The following is an 18,391-nucleotide window of genomic DNA, read 5'->3' on the forward strand; positions in this document are numbered from 1 at the left end:
ATGCCGCCCTGCGCGATGCCGCTGCTGCTGCTGCTGCTGGCGGCGCTGGCGCTGCCCGCCCCGGGCACGGCGGCGGCGGGCGGCTGCGGGCCCTGCGATGCGGCGCGGTGCCCGGCGCTGCCGGCGCGGGGCTGCCCGCTGGGCCGGGTGCGGGACGCCTGCGGCTGCTGCTGGCAGTGCGGGCGCGGCGAGGGCGAGGCGTGCGGCGGCGGCGGGGCGGCGGGGGGACGCTGCGCCCCCGGCCTCGAGTGCGTGAAGAGCCGGCAGCGCCGCAAGGCCAAGGGCGGCCCGGTGCCCGCCGCCGCCGCCGCGGGGCCGCCCGGCGTGTGCCTCTGCAAGAGCCGCTACCCGGTGTGCGGCAGCGACGGGCTGACGTACGGCAGCGGCTGCCAGCTCCGCGCCGCCAGCCTGCGCGCACAGAGCCGCGGCGAGCCCGCCATCAGCCAGCGCAGCAAGGGAGCCTGCGAGCAAGGTGCGGAGCGGGCGGGGCGGGACGGGCATGGCCGCGCTGCTGCCCGCTCTCACCGGGCAAACGCCGCGCCTCACGCCGAGCTAACCCGTCGGGGCGCTTCTCGGTAAAATGGACGTGGTTTCAGACCCGCCTTAAATGGGCTGGAGTGTCCCAGTCGAAAGGCGCTGCCTAAACTTGGAGTAACGCTGCGGACCGGGCGCAGAAACGCAGAGGAACTTTGCGCTCACTGCTGACTTCCAGCGGTGCTGGAACTACACTTGTCATACTTTGCCTGAGGCTTGCGATTTGGGCTGCGGTGAGATGGAACAAAAGGGGTGAGCTGTCCAGGGGAGTGTTCTGCCCGGGATGGTTGCGAGCAGAGAGGAAAGGAAATGATTAAATGGATGTGAAAGCCACAGAAATTAAGAGCCAGTATTCACTGGCTTGCTTCGGTTCTAAATGAAAACAGTGACTTTCCTGTGAGTTGCATGTAGCGGTTTGCACTTGCAGCATGTTCGACCAGGAGATTGATTCATCCCAAGCTTTTTCTTAGGGATGGTGCTCAAGGAAGAAATTGTTCTGCTGAGAGTAGTTTGTAGTTTTTTGCCGGGCGGGAGGGAGGAGCAAGACATAGCATGCGAAGCATATACTAAACATCGCAAGGACAAGATTGCAGCGCCAGTGCTGTTTTGGTGGAGGAGTGTTCTCATAAACACAGTATCTGCAGGTCACAACCTCCACCTCCTCCTTCTCTTGCTTCTCATAACTGAGGCCAAGTATTTTGAAGAAAAAAATGCTTCTGCAACTCCCAAGGCAGGCATGAAAGACTGGGTGAGGATTGGGTTATGCGCTTTGACGTTGCCCATTAAATGCCCTGTGTGGCTTCTCACAAACCTTGTCCAAAGCATTGGGCTTACTTATTAGCCAGAAACAGTGTGGTACAGAATTAACTCTTGGAGGGAAGGAATTTCAGCCTTCGGGGCAATGTGGAATGAGATGAGAATGGCCTCAGTCTGTGCCTGTGTCTAGTATTTGGAAAGAGCCTTTCCTGCCCATTTTAGGCTTCAGGAGTCTAAAATGTGTGCTGCTTCTTGGCTCTGCCAGCCCAGACAAGTGAGCAGATGGGTTTGAAAGATGTCATGCTTCAGGTGTGCACTTGAGAAGAAGGCTGTGTTCTCACTTGAGTTGCCCACAGTAATATGAGAGTTCATTGCAAAGCAGGTATTGACACTTGTGAGATACTGTCCCAACCCCTGGCTGCACTTCTGGTGTCTGTCCCAGTCTGGATGCTGGTTTGACCTGGTGGGGCTTTGGTCCAGACTACAGAGACAGAGTTTGATGAGGTCAATGCAGACATTGGGTCTCAGAGTGGGACAGCCATTCATTCCATGCACAAACTGCATCCCTTCCTTGGAGGAGGTCTCTTTGGGTGTGCAGATCTGCAGCCAGACACCTTTGTGGGCTGTTACCTGCTCAGGAATTTCACTGGAGCTTGTGCTGCCGAGCAACTGGCAAAATGTTCTGTCCTCCATCCTTCAGGGGACCCATTCTTCTTTTGGCTTCTGCTGCTGGGAGAGCTCTGACCCAGCGTGTCAGGGAAGGGAGCAGGATGGACCTGGGCTGCTCAGCAGTGGTGTCACTGATCCTTCAGAGATTTCCCTCAGCTGCATGAGCCTTCTTCGTAGCATAGGCCTTCTGGTGATATGCACTGCTCTGTGGCTTGCAGAGGCAGGGACTCATCCAGCAGCTGTGCTAGAGACAGCTGGAAGTATTTCTCTATCCCTCAGAGCCTCCAGGCAGTTAGAAGCATTGGGTAGGAAGGGCGGGGAGTTGTAATCTTCACATGCGTTTTGAAACACTGACAGGAGAGAACATCCATCCCATCAGCCTGTCAGCTTGACAGGATAGAGCCTTTTCCAGTGTCTTTCCAGAGAAGAGATGACACTTTTCCAGGTTTCTAGAAGGACCTGCATATTGTGGTAGTCAAAGAGTGGAAGTTCTGTTTTTAGCCATTTCCCACCACAAACAGATGCAGTCTCCTTAAGGCACTATCTGGGGTGGGATCCAGCACAGGGAGACCACAAACAGGCAGGATCAGTCATTTTTGTGACAGTTTTTGCACAGAAAGAAGTCCTTGGGTGACAGAGCACTTGGGCTTCCTGCTTGTGGTAGATGGGCTCTGAGGTGTCTGCGTGCCCTCACACATCCTTTCAGTCCCAGAGAGAGCAGCCTTTCAAGATAGCATCTAAAAAGAGATCCAGAAACATGTTTTCAGCAGTGAGTCCTAACTGTGTTTGATTGCTCTTAATTTTAAAAATTTTTTTGTTGAAATGGAGCTGGAGGGGGAAGACTTGTTTGGCACATCCTGTTGAATCTTTCTTTGATATTAATTAGCAAAAGGAATGAGCACGTTCTCAGCCCTACAGAATTCACCTTGACCTTGTCCTTGATTGTTTCCCAGATCTCTCAGGTGTGATGTCTATGTACAGAAATCATGAAGCCATGCAGAAGAAGGTAGTTCTGCACCAGCCAAAACTTCCTGCTGGAGGGCAAAGGAAGGCACAGTTGAGAAGGGTTTGAAAGGATGGAAATAACCCTTGCTCTACCTGCACTTGGCAGATGGAGAGGTCCAGCTGGTCCTTTCTGGAGTGGGTTTGATGTGGGCAGGACTGTTGGGGATGTCTGGAAAAGGGCATCCTACTTGATTGGCAACTCCTTGAAGCTGCCTGGCTGCTCTTGGTGCTGTGCCAGCAGAAAAAGCTGCCTGCCTTTTTGCTCTGAGGGAGCATTGATGCCATGGTGCTCCCCACTGGCTGGGCTCCTGCTCTGCCTCTCACCTGCACTCAGAGCTGGCCCTGGGTTTGCCCTGCTCCCTGTCAGGGCACCACTGCCTGCATCCCACCTCTGCCTGTGTGTCCCAGCAGCCTCTTTGTAGCTGATCACACTGCTGAGGATGCAGGAGGTGGATGCTGGGAGGTTTTCCATCTGCTTTCCAGCATTGCCTTTAAGCAGATTGCCTGTTTGCTCTCTGCCCATGAAAATGCAGCTCAGGTGTGCCTCCAGGTCTTGCAGCAGGGCAGCTCCAGGCACAAAGCAGAAGCCTGCTGGTGGGGCAGTACAGGCAGTCTGCTCCGGCAGCTGGGGAGCTGCCCTCTGTCACTGCTGTCACACAGCTGTGCACAGATGTTCACAAGTGCCTCTTAGGGAGGTGCTGGCTTCAGGAATGTCGGCTGGAATTCAATTTGCAGTGCACACACTGAGGCTGTCTGCAGCCAGCCAGGACCTGGGGCAGGAGCACTGTGGTACCCACTGCCATGCAAAGCCAGCTGGCACAAAGAATTAGACTTGCATGGCTCAGCTCAAGCCAGGCAGAAAAATAACCTCAAAGCACCAACCCCTATTAAATAAAAAAAAGCTATCAGGATTCCTGATGATGATCTCTGAGCTGACAAATACCAGGCACTGACTTGTTGCCTAACCAGTGCAAGAAAGGACAAATCTTTCTGAGTCTTTCTTACCATTAGCTGCCAGCAGATACCTGCTTTGAGAGACATGACTGCTGGAAATACTGCCAAAGTTGCCTCTTTATGTGGTTTGAAGTCCCTAATGCTCGTTCCAACAGGCTTGGGGTGTCCAGGTTGTTTTTCTGTTGTCAGTCAAGACTTTCTCTTTGTGTTGTGCTCCCTTCTCTCTTGGTGGAAGCCAGACTCTTGTGCTTGCTGAAATGCAGTGTGCCACAGAGCAGCTCTCAGCAGACTTCAGTGTTTCACTCTCAGGGGAACTGGTGCTGCTTTGTGCCTGCCTACAAAGGCCTCCTGGGGGTAGAAGCTCAGGGCCTCTCTGTGTGAAGGGCAAATTTGCTGGCTTGCCAAGCAGTCTGCTTTATTTCTATTCATCTGAATGTGGTTCAAAACTCTGTGGCTCCATGAAAGTGTTTTTCCAGCACTGGGAACATGCAGGGCTTTTCCTTGTGATTATGAGGGCTCACAGGATCCCTCCTGCAGATAAACAGCAGAACCAGAAGATATTCTATTACAAGTGACTGTAACCAGCATTAAAGTTGTGTAAATCTCACCAGCAAGGAGACCCCAGTCACTGGAGCTGTGCTGTCTCCTCAGAGAGGTATCATTTTGGCTTCCCAGAAGCCCAGACAACCCTCATGGAAGGGATTTTTTTGCTAAGGTGCCACACACCAGCTCTGGGGCACAGAAGAAGGTGGGTGTGAGGTTTCTTGGCTGTCCCCATGGTTTAAAAAATACAAGCTGATGGGTGTAGGATTGTGGAGACTGGCAGCCCCAGGGGCAGATATCTCCCCTCCAAATTCCTGCCGATTTACCCCATCAATGGTTTTGCTTTGCTGGTGCTTCACGCTTCCATAAAGGTTCATCTGTGCTGCAAACAAAGAAGTGCCAGGTTCCCACAGGTCAGCTTCAAAACAAGAAACATGAATCACATCTGTTGGCTCATTCCATCCAAGTTCAGCTGTTGAGGCTTTGCCAGAAATATCATAGTTTTGAGGGTGGTTTGTTTTATTTTTTTAATCCACCACCAGAGTGGAGCAAAAACAGGAGTTTGGGAAAAAAAGCTTGTGGGAAATGGCAGACTGCTGTTATCACTGAGATTAGCTCATCTTCTCCTGATACAGCTGCCTTGATTACAAGCCCCCAACTCTAGACACCACAAAGCATAGTTCATAGCCAGGCACATTTTGCAAGGAATTCTTCTAGATTTGTTAACAAGAGGCTCAGATTGCTTTCGTTTTTTCCTTCCATTCTCCCTTTTCTGGATTTTAAGAGATTTAAAAGAATACACACATTTCATGAGTGGTTCTGTCTTTGCTGGGGAAAGATTTAGGAAAGTTTTTGCTAAGTTATCTTGGTTGGAAATGAACAGAGTTCCCTGATTCTCCTGGAAAGAGAATATATCTGGTTTGAGTTTCTTCATGAGGTGGGAGTGGGGGTCTTGCAGTGGTGGCCTGCTACCTGCTGGCTTCCACTGCAAAGGAAAACATTGCATTTGTAGCTGGATCTTTCCAGCATTGTTGTGCTGCATCCTGGGAGTCTGTGGCAGAGCACTCTGGGGTGGATCCATCAGGGCCCAGAAACTTGTGAGTGTCCAGCTGGCACAGCAGGTCACTGATCATTTCCTCATGGATTCTGGGGGCTTTGCTCATCTCCCCATCACCAACTTCCAGCCCTGGGAGATGGGTATCCTGAGGATACAACTGGCCCTGATATTTAAGACAAAGAAGGCATTAAGTGCCTCTCCTTTTTCTCATCCCCTGTCACGGCACTACCCTCTGCACTCAGCCAGTGATGGAGACACTCCTTGGCCCTCCTTTTGCTGGCAATGTATTTATAGAAACTTTTTTTGTTGTCTTTAACTGTAGCAGCCAAAAAAAATCTAGTTGGGCTTTGGCCTTTCTGATTTTCTCCCTACATGACCTCACAACATCCTTATAGTCCTCCCATGTTACCTGACCCTTCTTCCAGAGGTGATAGATTCTCATTTTTTTTCCCTAAATTCCAGCCTAAGTTCTCTGTTTAATGAAGCTGGTTTTGTTCCCTGGTTGTTCTACACGTGGGGACAGTCTGCTCTTGAATATTTAACAATTCCTTTTTTAAAACACATCCAGCCTTCCTCGACTCTTGTGTTTCATGACTGACTCCTCAACACTGCCGTTCATTGCTCTCAGTGTTCAAAAATACTGGTGATTTAAAATTCATGTGTAACTTTGGGGACTTCCACTGTTGTAGCACAGGTCATAAATTCTTCCTTAAAAGGCATTCCACTATTTGAAAAGGTTTTGGTTCACTGGAGCTTGAGTTTTTATGGTTACTATGCTAAAGGCTACTATGGAAGTTGTTTAATATATTACTTGTCCGAGTCCTAGAGAGCAGCAGTATGCCAGGGGCTATGCAAAAGCTTCACTGCTCAGGAGGATCCTGTATTTCACCTGTGTCTTCATTCTCAATCATCACAGCATACCCAAACTCACTAGGAAGGAATGACTACTGATCAGCAAATTCCACCCTATGTTTGTTTTTTCTGTTGCTGGAAAGGCATGCTGTGTTTTAAAAAATGTGTTTAATCCTTTGTTGGGCTGAGGTTGGCTGAGGTTAGAGCTAAATAGGAGATTACCACGTAACAAGTCTAATCAGGTCGGATTTTTGAAAGCCCTTCTTGCTTTTCCATGCAGAAATGCTGCCATGCCTTTTTGCTGTCTCCGTTTCCACATTCTTTCCAGGCTTTAGCTCATGGAAGCAGATGATCTTTAAGGTCCCTTTCAACCCACACCATTCTGTGGTTCTATGGTGCAAAGGTCCTGCCCAGGGTCTCTGGAGAGAGGGTGGTTTTTACCAACCCAGGGTAAAACAGCAGGGCTGGGGTTTCAGCAGCAGCGGTGTGCACCACGCTGGGCCCGGTGCTGTGGAAAGCAGGAATTGCTCCATGGCACAGTGATGGGGGCCCAGGGCCCTTCCTCGCTGGGCTGGCTCTGGCTGAAGTCTGCAGGGCTTGGGCCAAAGCTGAGTTTGTGTTTGCAGCCTTTCCAGAGTTGCTGAACTCTGGGGGGAGCATCCAAACACACACAGCATCCAACGCTCTTCCTGCATCCAGCATCCAACACTCCCTTCCTCCTGTGGCTCCTCATTCTCCTCCAGGAGGATGAGAGGTGCCTTCAGAAGGCAACAGAGGAGGTTTGTGCATCTGCCAGAAGGCTGCAGGCAGCTTTGGGAGTGGGGAAGGCCCGGAGCTGCCCACACTTTCCGTCTGCTGCCGCCTCTCCCAGGGCACTGACGTGGGAGGGAGCAGCTGAGGCCATGCCATCTAACAGCACTGGATGTCCATTGCTTATGGAAGGTTTCCCTTTTTCCATATAAAGTCATTTTGAAGGGTAAGTACTTTACCAGCAACTTAGGAGACTGGAGTTGGTTTATTTTCAGACTTGCAATAGCTTGTGAGAGTGAACGATGTTCAGCTTTTGCTTGGGTTTGTCCTCCTGGGGCGTGTTCCCAGCCAGTGTGTGACCTGGGGCTGTGGCAGGGCAGTCAGTGCTGCCTGGCAGCCAGGCTGGCACCCGTGTGAGCTTCAGCCTGTGGTACATGGCTCCATGTGCTCATGGTCTGGGCATCCAGGCACTCCCAAGCACCAGGACATAGCCCAGTGTGCTTAATGTCCAGCTGATTTTTGCCTTTAGTCACATACCTGTAGGCCTCTTGATTTTAGCAAAAAAGTTACTGCTCTGCTTACTGTGTGGTTTTCATTGGATTGTGTGTGTGAACAGCAAAGGGAGATTGGTGAGGAGCTGCCAGCCCTCAGCTGTGAGAGACCATCCAGGAATCAGAGAGGGACAAGTGGCTGGGCTGGGAGGTGCCAGGTGTCTGCCAGCTGAGGCTGGGCACAGAAGGGGTGCCTGGTGCAGGAGGGGTGTCAGGAGGAGATGCCAGATAATATCCTCATAATAACATCCTCATATCCAATAATAATATCCAATAATAATATCCAATAATAATATCCTCATCAAGGATGCCAGAGGCTCTGCTGTGCACATTGTTGTGGCAGAAAAGCAGCTACATATAACAATGGGAACTCCTTTCCAGCTGCTATTTTTGACATAACACAGGCAGTCAGTTCCCTGCAAGCTGCAGAAAAAGTGTTTTCAGCCTCTGTCCCAGGGTGAATGAGCTCTGGGGCTCTGTAAGATGAGCCTTCCTGGGCCAGGGAGAGCTGTTTGTTTTACAAACAATGGGCAGAGCACAGAGGAAATGCTTGAAGTGCCTGTGGAGAGCAGCTAATCTCCATCAGTAGCCTGGGCTGTCATCCTGGTTAAGGAGCTCATGAGCAGTGTGGGAGCATCTGTACATCCACAGTGTCCCCAGCAGGACAGCAGGATTCAGCCCCCTTGGTGGTGGGGACCATTTCTCTGGGCAGGTGAAGCCCTCAGGTCCTCAGCCTGAAGGAAGCTGATGGAGAAGCCATCCCCTCTGTGGGCAGTGCTGCCAGGAGAGCGGCAATGCTCCGAGGTGCAGACTGTGGGATGGTGGCAGGGGACTCCTTGCTGGCAGAGTCAAGACATCTGCTCTGTACAAGGTGGGCTGGTTTCCAGTGCCAACTTTGCTCCCTTCACAAAAGCTCCTGAAGCAAGAGGGGCATTTGGAGGAGGGAATGTCCTCATATTTCTGAAGTGCATGCAAGGCTCTGCCATCCCCTGTCTCTCCTGCTGTGTCAAGTTGCCATATTATCTATCCATCTCTGTCCACTCTGAGGGCTGAGCATGAGTGGGACCAGCACAGGGTGACTGCCATGCACCTGGGTGTCAGCCCACTGTGGTGAGAGTTTAGCTCCTGCTGTGGCCAGTTGTGATTTGACTTTAATTTTGGTGACTTCTTGGCCTTTCTCATTTATTTTTAGTGGCGGAAGAGCCCAGCTCTAGAGTTTGGGCTGTATGGATTTAAGTCAAGTGTCCAGAGAGAGCACAGTGACTTTTCCCATGACACTTGCTGCATCTCTCAGGATGTGTATTTCCTCCTGGCCTCAGAGCTGTGTCAGATACAGGCAGAGGCCTGTGGATGCTTCCAGCTCATTTTACAGCCAAATGTAGAACGTCATGTTCTGCCTGGTTGGATCAGGATGTACATCCCGAGCTCAGGACAAGCTCATAACAGCCAAGCTCTCACTGTGCTGTGGCTGCTGTGCCAAGCCACACAGGGCTTTGCTGTGAAGCTGTGCAGGCAATTCCCCTGTCCAAGAAGATAAACAATTTCTCCTCACCCAGGAGGTGGGTAGAAATTCCTTGTCTCTTTTTCCCTGACAGCAATTGCTGCTGAAAAATCATGGTGTGACCTGTTCATCCTGGCAGGGTGAATAAACACCTCTGGGCAAGTGGGTGCCTGAACCCTTGGCACAGGGGGAAAACTTGGCAGTAACCAAGATTGAGACACCTCAGGCAGTGGATTTAGTGGTGTGCTGAATGCTGCCAGGGGAGAATTGAGCCAGATCCTGGAAGAGCACAACAATGCCTTAACATCCACCTGGCTCTTAATGTTAGAGTCAGGATCTCTCTTTTTCTGTGGTGTGAGACGGTGATCATTGGGAGGCATTTGTGTTTTTCCTGCCTCATGGAAGAACCCCAGTGATAGGATGGTGTCCTACAGGGGCAGACATAGCCCTGGCAGCTGGGAACAAGTCCCAGGCTCTGCTTTTGGAAAGCCAATTTGCATGTGGAGGGCTGGACAGCAGAACAACAGCAGCAGGCTTTGCTGGGTGCATATCAGCTGGAGGCCCCTCACTGAGCATGGGTCCAGCCTGGGGACATTGTGTCCCATCCCAGCTTCCAAGTACCTTATTGTCCCCATTGTTTAAGGGACACCAGAAAAAAGAGCAGCTGGGCTGTGCAGGAAGGGCTGCACTGGGTAAGGGGTGAGGTGACCTGAGGTGGCCCCATCCTGCAGATGGCAATGAGCTGGCCACTGTAGGGTACTCAGGGGAGAAAACCTTCAGCAGGGTGTTGAAATGCTGCTTAAATCCTCTTCTCAGCTGAGAGGCTCATCTCTGTGCTGATGAGGAGCACCTGGGCTGTGGTGGCTGCCAGGAAACCAGCCTGTGCTGACTACTAGGTGTGGTTTCAACCATTGCCCAGGGCTACACATGGAACTTTTCTGCTTCCCCACAGCTGCCTCCTGTTAAATATCAGAACTGGGATGCTTCTATAACAGAGAATGTTGAGTGCAGCCACCCCTAGTCTCTAAGCAGCTTCCCTGCAGCAGGCTGTGTACAGTCATTCCTGGAGAGAGAAGTCTCGAAAGAGAAGAACAAACACTTTTCTGGGTTTGCACCAGCTGCTCAGGAGCAGGGAGCCACCTCAGCATCTCTTGGGCTAAAACAGAAGCATGGCTGATACCCTTTGGCTGTGATACTAGTGTGGGTCTGCCACTGATCATGAGGAGGAAGAAGCCACCAGCTTTCTGCTGGGAGGTGTTGGTGCAGTGGGATGCACTTGAAACCTGCACCCCACTGTCTGCAGAAGGGCTGCAGGGCAGAGTGCACGTGCAGGGCTGAAATAATGTGGGGCTGAAATCAGTGCAGATTCAGGACCCCATAAGGAGCATTAGGACCCATATCTGCCCCTCTTTTACACGACTGGGAATGAGCTGTGTGTGGTCTGTGAGCCAGTATACCCAGGAACTTCTGTCAGGCTGGCTCTGGAGTACCTGTCTGCATAGGAAATGCCTTCTCCTGATGGAGTGTAATGGGAACTTTAGTTTCCTGTTACTGCCTGCATCTTCAGAACAGAAGGGGAAAAGCTGTTTGTGGCGTTCTTAGAACTATCAATAACTGGAAATAAACACTCTATGCTCCTTTGGTCTGCACTTCCTATTGCAGGGAATTAATAGCTGCATTTTACAAAAGAGTGGCTAAAGAGGGATTGAACAGAAACAGCCTTTCTTCCCTTCCTGGGATGTGGGTAATGTCTCCAGCATTTCCCAGCCTGAGGGATAAACATCTCCAGCCAGATCTGCAAAACAACCCTGCTCTGATCTGCTTTAAAGGCAGCTCTCTATTTAACCAGGAATTGGAGCTCTCTGGAGAAAAACAGAGCTCTGCATTCCCCTTCTCCCTTCCCAGATCTCGCCCATGGAGAGCTCTGCCACCACCCACCCAGCCCTCTGTGGCTGAGCATTGCACACAGGTAAAACAGGAACAGCACAATGTGGGATTCTGCTAGCCCACACTGAAATGATTCTGGGAGAAATGATGCTGCAAAGTTGGGCAAGCTCTTCAGAGTGACAGAGTGCAGGGATGCACCCTGTCTCCTAGGGCTCCTTTCCTCCATGCCAGCTGACCTGGTGACTGCATGGTGAGCAGAGCCAGCAGTTGGTACAGTTCTGCTCAGCCCCTGAGATAACAGAATACAATCAGTATTTCAGTTCTAACCTCAACCTTGTGAGGAGGAGGACTCATCACCTGAACTGCTAACACTTGATTTTTCATCTGGGGCAAGCATCCATTGGACTAGATAGCTCAAGGCTGGATGTATGTGTCACTTTGGAGAGAGAAGTGTTGTGATGTGGGATCAGTCCAGTGAACCTTGCTCCTAGAAGGGACCACCTTCACCTCATCCTCAAAACCGTGACTGGCTCCCACTTAACAGGCTTATCATGGAGGCAGGCTCGCAGTCACCTGGGACTTAAAAGCTTTCCTCCCTTTTTGCAGGACCCTCCATTGTGACTCCTCCTAAGGACATCTGGAATGTGACAGGAGCACAAATCTACCTGAGCTGTGAAGTCATTGGCATCCCAACCCCTGTCCTCATCTGGAACAAGGTAAGGGCTCTGCTGGGAGCTCTTGCAGCACAGCCAACCTGAGGTGGCTGAAAGTGCCTGGTAAGCACAAAGGCCATAGCAGATCTCTGTAGAAACACACCTCTTTGATGAGTTCACTCATCTCTGCAGTTCTGTCCACCCCCACACAGCTGGTTTTGCTTAGTTTTTAGACATTATTTAGAAAATAAAACTCTTGTTGATCCCGAGCCAGGACAGGACTTGTGTTTCTCTTGGTGGCGCCTGGTATTCGGAGCATGTAGGGAATGTCCCGTGACCTGCCTTCACCTTCACCCTGCTGGCAGCAGTGACTCTGAGGTGGCTAGACATCACCCACGTTGGGAACAGGAACCTCATGGGGCAGTCATTTAGCTCCAGTAGCCAGCAGCATGTTGATTTTGGCAGCACTGGTAACATCTGGCTTAGGACGGAGGCCAGTGTTGGATGGAGAGGATCCTGGCCGTAGGGCTGGGAGGTACTGCACGGCTCCTGCAGCCTCCCCAAGTGCCACAGGTTTGTGCACTCTTGTGAAGGGTCTTAAAATTAAGCTGAAACATTGCTACTTAAGGATACTATGGAGAAAAAAGCTAGATTGACCCCAAGTTTGCTGTAAGACAGCAAGCTTTATTCATAGCAGTTCAAGAGCAGACTGTCAGGTGAGCATGCAGCGTGGGCTTGTTGACTCAGGCAGTGTGTTCTGCTTGTTTATGAATAGATGCTGAGTTTACACTCACTGAAAGTGCTGCTCTGCTTTTCATGTCTCTCCCTCATGGCTGAGAGACTGCTTGACCTGGTGGTAACAAGGGCTGAGCACCACTTATCTGTGCTGGGCTCTGGGCTCAGGCACTGGGGAAAGATTGCAGTGCTGCTTTCCCATTGATGCTGTGCCTGCCAGGAGGGACTGCCTGCTTTGCTGCAGCAGAAACAGGCATGAACACACCCTTGGGAGCACACACACAAGTTCTGAGGCCAGATCAGCACAGGGCATGTTGGCACACCCCACTGCACAGCACCATCCATCCCAGAAAACTGGGCCACTCTGTTGCTGCTGAGGTGAGGGAAACCCACACCACTGGGGTGGTGTGGCTGCACTACACAGAGGACTAAGTGAAACTCCGACAATAGAAATACACTGCTGCTGCACAAAACACATCCATGTGCGTCTAATGTTGATCTGTGTGCAGGTATGGCTCAGCATGCAGCTCCAGCAGAGGTTAGCCCCTAAGTTCTTACCCATTCCTGCCCCTCTGTTTAGATAATTCGAGGACAGTACGGTGTCCAAAGGATGGAGCTCCTGCCTGGGGACCGGGAGAACTTGGCCATCCAGACCCGAGGGGGCCCTGAGAAACACGAAGTGACCGGCTGGGTGCTGGTGAGTACTGTGTGTGAGCACACAGCTGCACAGGCAGCAGAGGGCAGTTTGCAAACTGCTCGTGGACAGAGAACAGGACGGCACACAAATGGCAACAGACAGGGAGTTTGGAGGAAAACAGCCTGTGTGAGTTAGAGATGAAGAGTAAGGGTGGCTGCTGGTTCCAGTCTTACCATGCATGCACCCTTCCTCTGTCTAGCCTGCAGCATTTTACAGTGTGCCAAACTGCAGAATTAGAGGGGGAGTAGAGGGGAGGACAGAGTCTGACACAAAGTTCTGTAAGATACCTGAAAACAGAATCACCTCTGCCAGTGCACAAGATGCTCACTGGGGGAGTGGGGTGTGTTTCTTCCCTCAGATATCTCCTCTGAGCAAAGAGGATGCTGGGGAATATGAGTGCCATGCATCAAATGCCAAAGGAGAGGCAACGGCTTCTGCCAAAATCCACGTTGTGGAAACTCTGCATGAAATAGCCCTGACCAAAGGTTGGTAAGTGTGGCTGAACACTCAGCACAGCTTATTGTTATTTGATACAAAAGTTTAATGCTTAAAAAAATTCTTAAAAAAAAAATCAACAAACCCTCCCCCTCACTAGAAATACCAGTTTAACATGCAGTTTTTTGCATCTGCCAGAACATTCCAGGAAATCTTAGCTACTGGAGTTCTCAAGGGATTGTTAAATAATCCCCCACATGCTGTAAAATACTGGAAATACCAAAATAACATTAAGAAACACCTTCTGGGGTTTTAATAGAGCAACTTCCAGTGGGTTTCCAGCCCTACATTTGTATCATCCTTTCAGTGTTGTTTGAGTGCTTTCAAACCTGCTCCTCTCTCTCCTGAGAGCAGTATTGGCACAGCAGACATTCCAGTTCCTGCCATGTTCTCTGCATGCTGGGATGTGAAAGCTCAGGAGATTTGCCACAGCACGTCCTGCTTGCTAGGCTGTGTGCAAAGCTGGTGGCAAACCAGCCACCTCATCCCAGCTGCAGAGGATGGATGGCTCAGTACCACAGACACAAGATATGCCTAGGAATAAATCTGGAGGGCCACAACAGTAACTGTAACCCTGCTAGAGGCACAGGGACAGGGAATAAAGCACCTGGCTACAGAATACTGTGCTGCCCAAATCCCCTATTGGATGTAATCCTTGGTTTTAATCCCTGCTAGCTTTATCCAAACTACACAGTCTTGACTTTTTGTGTCCTTATGTCTGTGAAGAGCTGAAATACTTCCCTTAGAAGAGCATTAGCAGCACCTGGCACTGAAATGAGAGCTTACAATGAATCCAAATATCATGCACAGGAACTTTGCTAATAGTTTTAAGGTAGTCTCTAATCCCTTTTCAAACATCTTATTTATGGATGTGAATGAAATTGAGTTTTACTGAGTTGTGCCATGAACAGCAAGCTTATACCCCAGAACAGTTTGTTTCTTGCACACACCCAGCACATGCTACAGCTGGTTCTTTTCAGCTGCAGGAAAGCTCTGAGGCATCTGGAGCTAAGTGATAAGTAAATGTAGACTGCCACTTTAAAGGAAATGGATAAAGTTAATGGAACAAACTGCCAGACATCATAGCTACACTGTGAGAGTCTGTGTGCCATGTGCAGGTGATCTCGGCACAGAAAAACGTGTCTATTATCACCCCCCTGCAGCAGGGAGGGAAGGAAAGAAGGCAGGAAGGAAGGAGGGGTCAGGGCTCATCCTCAGCCAAGAGATCCCAAAGCTGTTGCCAAAGTTGCAATATTCCCCCGTGGAACAGGACAGAGTGTAACATGTTTTTGTTTTTCCACAGATGATGGTGCAGAGCTGTGATGTGAGGACTTTCACTTATGCACAGTTTTAAATTAGTATTTTGGAAAGCTGCAAGCTCTGGCTTTTTCTAGCTGACTAATCAGTCCCTCTTAACTCCCTTTTTCTTTGAGTCCCAATTTGCTTGCACACTTCTTTCACAGATACACAAATAGATTCACAAGCTCGATTAAAATTTTAATTCTATTTACAGGAAATAAACATACTTTTGAACAGCACACAGCAGATGAGTAAAACTGTAATTCTGAATGCAACGTGTACAAAATGAAACAAAACCTGAGCACTTCACTTGAGTCTCATAATTAAAAAAAAGCCCTTTTAAGGCTAAACACTCATCATACGAGGTGCAATACTCATGGACATCAGTTCCTGGAAGAGGAGTTTGCAGGCGTAGGGCATTCGAACCAAAGATATCTGCAAAGAGATTGCAAAAGTCTTGTGATAAACACTCATAAACTTCCACATCCTCTACACAAATAACTTCCTTGAGTTTTTGGCCTAAAAGCAAATCTGAAGTTATGCATGAAAGCATTTAAGGAGAATGGCTCACAGACAGTACCGAAGCCAGAAGGAAGCTGAGCCTGTCTGTAGGGGCTACACAGCAGCTCTCCAGAACACATTTCTAACATAAAAACGCAGCCAAGGGATCTGATCCTGAACAAGAACCATTTAACAGACCATGTGCACAGCAGAGTGTGCCTGAGGTGCATCAATGCGGGTAAGGTTTCCAGCACACATCACTCTGTAGCCCCAGTGCCATTGTTCAGAGTTGCAGCAGTCAATCCTTGGCACAAAAACAAGCCTGCTCAAGGCTACTATTTTTATCCCTGATACACTGTCCCTTGACACACTTCTGTAACCAAGCATGCACTGCAGAGCTTTTATTAAATTAAAAGACCCCACCAAAGTGCAGCACAAAAGACCTCCCGTGGGGACCCAGCTCTGCAAGCATAAATATCTTCATGGGACAGTCACAAGGGCGATGCCTCTAAATTCCTGTGCTTCTGAGTCTTAGTTCTAAAAACAAGCTCTCAAGCATTTAAAGTCTCTGAAAACTCTGCACTGAGCAGCATTTCCTGCCAAGTGACAAGCCAACACTGTAAAATTAATAAGGAAGCATCCAAATTGACTACAACGCTATAAACACTTAAAACAGTTATGAAACTAAAATAGCAATTGTTCTGGTGCTTCTTTAAATATTTACTTCCCTATGCTCCTGCTTCACTCAAGTGGCATTTCCTGCTGCCCACGAGGAGGAACAATGGCTGATGAGAAGCACACGCACCTGAGTTTTGTTGCGGCACCCACGGCACTCGTAGGTGTGAGTCCTCGTGTTTGCAATGGCCATGATTCCACAGAGGTTGCACACGTGGACCTGGTAGGGGTCTGAAGCCTCAAACAATCTTTCCCTCAAGAACTGGGCTGCTCCATGAGCAATCTGGCAATCTCGCTCCATTTCTCCAAAGCGAAGGCCACCATCACTAAAAGGAACAGAAATACCTTCAACTTTTGAGTTCACTGGCAAAACAATCAGTTCTTGTTATTGGAACAAGTATCTGCATTGCAAGGCAGCAGGAAAGCCGTGCATTAATTTTCCTCTAACACCTCAGAATAAAACTGTGAGAACAGTCATTAATAACTGCTGATGAGCATTTCTACAGCTGGTGCCTGACAGCCACAGCACAACCATCCAGCAAAATGAAGTGTACTATTAAATCATCCTCTGTTTATCTGTGCTGGGTTTAACCTTGGCTGTCTGCCAGATGTCCACCAAACAGCTCTCTGGTCCCCACCATGTCAACAGGACATGGGGAGAAAGTAAGATGGAAAAGCTCATGAGTGAAGATAAAACCAGGGAGATTGCGTATCAATTACTATCACAGACAAAACAGACTCAGCATGGGGAAAATGAGATTGTCACCCATTAAAAATGGAGTAGGATGATGAGAAACAAAAGACAGAACTAAAAAGTTCACCTCCCCAACCTTCTTCCCAGGTTACTTCACTCCTTGATTCCCAGCTCCTTCCTCCCCTCCCTGTGATGACTGGGAGAATGGGGATTGCAGTCAGTGCATCACAGCTGCTCTTGGCTGCTCCCTTCTCAGTTTTTTGCTGCTCCAGCATGTGGCCGCTTCCATGGGATAGTCCTTCACAAACCGTTCCAGCATGGGCCCTTCCCACAGGGTAGAATCCTTCAGGAACAGACTGCAGCAGCAGGAGTCCCCCACCTCCTACCAGGAGCCTGCTCCAGGCATGGGCTTTCCACAGGCTGCAGGGCAGTTCCTGCTGCATTTCCTCACTCCTCTCTCACAGTTGCTGCACAGCATTTATACCCTTTCTTAAATACAATCTCACAGAGGTGCTACCAACACCACTGCTGGGCTCAGCTCTGGCCAGGGGCTGCCAGGGCCAGCTCTAAGTGTCTGTGTCCAGCACAGTGCAATCCCTGGTCCTTTCTCAGAGAGGCCACCCCAGCAGTACCTCCTGCTACCAAAACCTTGGCACCTGCACCCAATACAAGATCTTAAGCCAAACACATGCAAAAATGCGTGGCTATTTGGGGTGAGCTAATTAAGCTGCAAAGCTGAACCAACTACTTGTTCAGGGCTAGAAGCTGGACAGAAAAACAAAACCCCACAAAGAATCTAGCAGGGATCCTTACCGAGATCTGCCTTCCATGGGCTGTCTGTTAAGGATCTGGATTGGCCCTCGTGCACGAGAATGGATTTTGTCATCCACCATGTGCTTCAAGCGCTGGTAGTAGGTAGGACCAATGAAGATCTGGGATGTGATTTTTCGACCAGTGAAGCCATTGTAGAGGACCTGAAGAAGTCAATACAACCATAAGCCTTACTATCCATCTAAGGTGTATTAAAAAAATGACAGTGGATGGATAATTTGATTATACCTCATTCCCTCTTAGATGGTAGCCATAATCTGATAAAAGGTTGGAAATCTTTTGCACGTTGACAGCATCGTTAAAAGGTGTAGCGTCACCAATTTCTCCCTTGTTTGCAGACACCTACAGAGAAGAGATTTGGAAAAGTTTGTCAGGTTTCTGAAGGACTGGTTAGACCATATTTAGCTGTTTCAAACAGTTGTAACTCTTAATACTGGAATTTGAGACTCCATGCCAATGGTAGTACCCTATCTCACTGTGTTTATCTGCCACATATTTTAAAAAATACACACTATAAATAATTTTGTCTCTCCTTATTTTAGGTCAGAGGAAAATGTCTGAAACAAAAGCAACAGATGAGAGAGAACACTGTAGGTAGCACCTGACCTTTTGATAAAATTTACAGGGCTGTACATCTTCCCTAAGAAACCTCCTTTTGCTATCAAATTACTGGAGAACAATCATTTTAAAGTGAATTAACACCTACTAGATAGCGTTTATCTTTACAAAAAAATAAACCAAAAAACCCAAAC

General features: G+C 49.4%; 2 protein-coding genes across 2 annotated transcripts in view; one reads left to right on the plus strand and one right to left on the minus strand.

Annotated features, from left to right (window-relative positions):
* Positions 1–15,145, plus strand: IGFBP7 (insulin like growth factor binding protein 7). Its single transcript, XM_054293242.1, has 5 exons — positions 1–472; positions 11,666–11,775; positions 13,028–13,144; positions 13,503–13,629; positions 14,943–15,145. Exons 1-5 carry the CDS (start codon positions 1–3, stop codon positions 14,960–14,962), a joined length of 846 nt encoding a protein of 281 aa, XP_054149217.1. The 3' UTR covers positions 14,963–15,145.
* Positions 15,116–18,391, minus strand: part of POLR2B (RNA polymerase II subunit B) — a 16,750-nt gene continuing 13,474 nt past the window's right edge. The window contains exons 22-25 of the mRNA XM_054293228.1: positions 17,868–17,981; positions 17,622–17,782; positions 16,245–16,440; positions 15,116–15,373 (exon numbers count right to left, since the gene is read on the minus strand). Coding sequence (XP_054149203.1) covers positions 15,284–15,373; positions 16,245–16,440; positions 17,622–17,782; positions 17,868–17,981 — 561 coding nt within the window. The 3' untranslated portion in view covers positions 15,116–15,283. The remainder of the gene's footprint in view (positions 15,374–16,244; positions 16,441–17,621; positions 17,783–17,867; positions 17,982–18,391) is intronic.

The sequence above is a fragment of the Melozone crissalis genome, unplaced genomic scaffold (assembly GCF_028551555.1).
Source record: "Melozone crissalis strain CALT ecotype California unplaced genomic scaffold, PUWL_Pcris_2 ptg000006l_1, whole genome shotgun sequence".
Classification (NCBI taxonomy): Eukaryota; Metazoa; Chordata; class Aves; order Passeriformes; family Passerellidae; genus Melozone; species Melozone crissalis.

What these genes read in the sequence shown, in the direction of transcription:
- IGFBP7 (XM_054293242.1), top strand. Translation starts at nt 1, where the DNA reads ATGCCGCCCTGCGCGATGCCGCTGCTGCTGCTGCTGCTGGCGGCGCTG. An exon ending in CAAGGGAGCCTGCGAGCAAG is followed by an intron (nt 473 to 11,665) that starts GTGCGGAGCGGG and finishes CCCTTTTTGCAG; the next exon opens with GACCCTCCATTGTGACTCCT. An exon ending in AAGTGACCGGCTGGGTGCTG is followed by an intron (nt 13,145 to 13,502) that starts GTGAGTACTGTG and finishes TTCTTCCCTCAG; the next exon opens with ATATCTCCTCTGAGCAAAGA.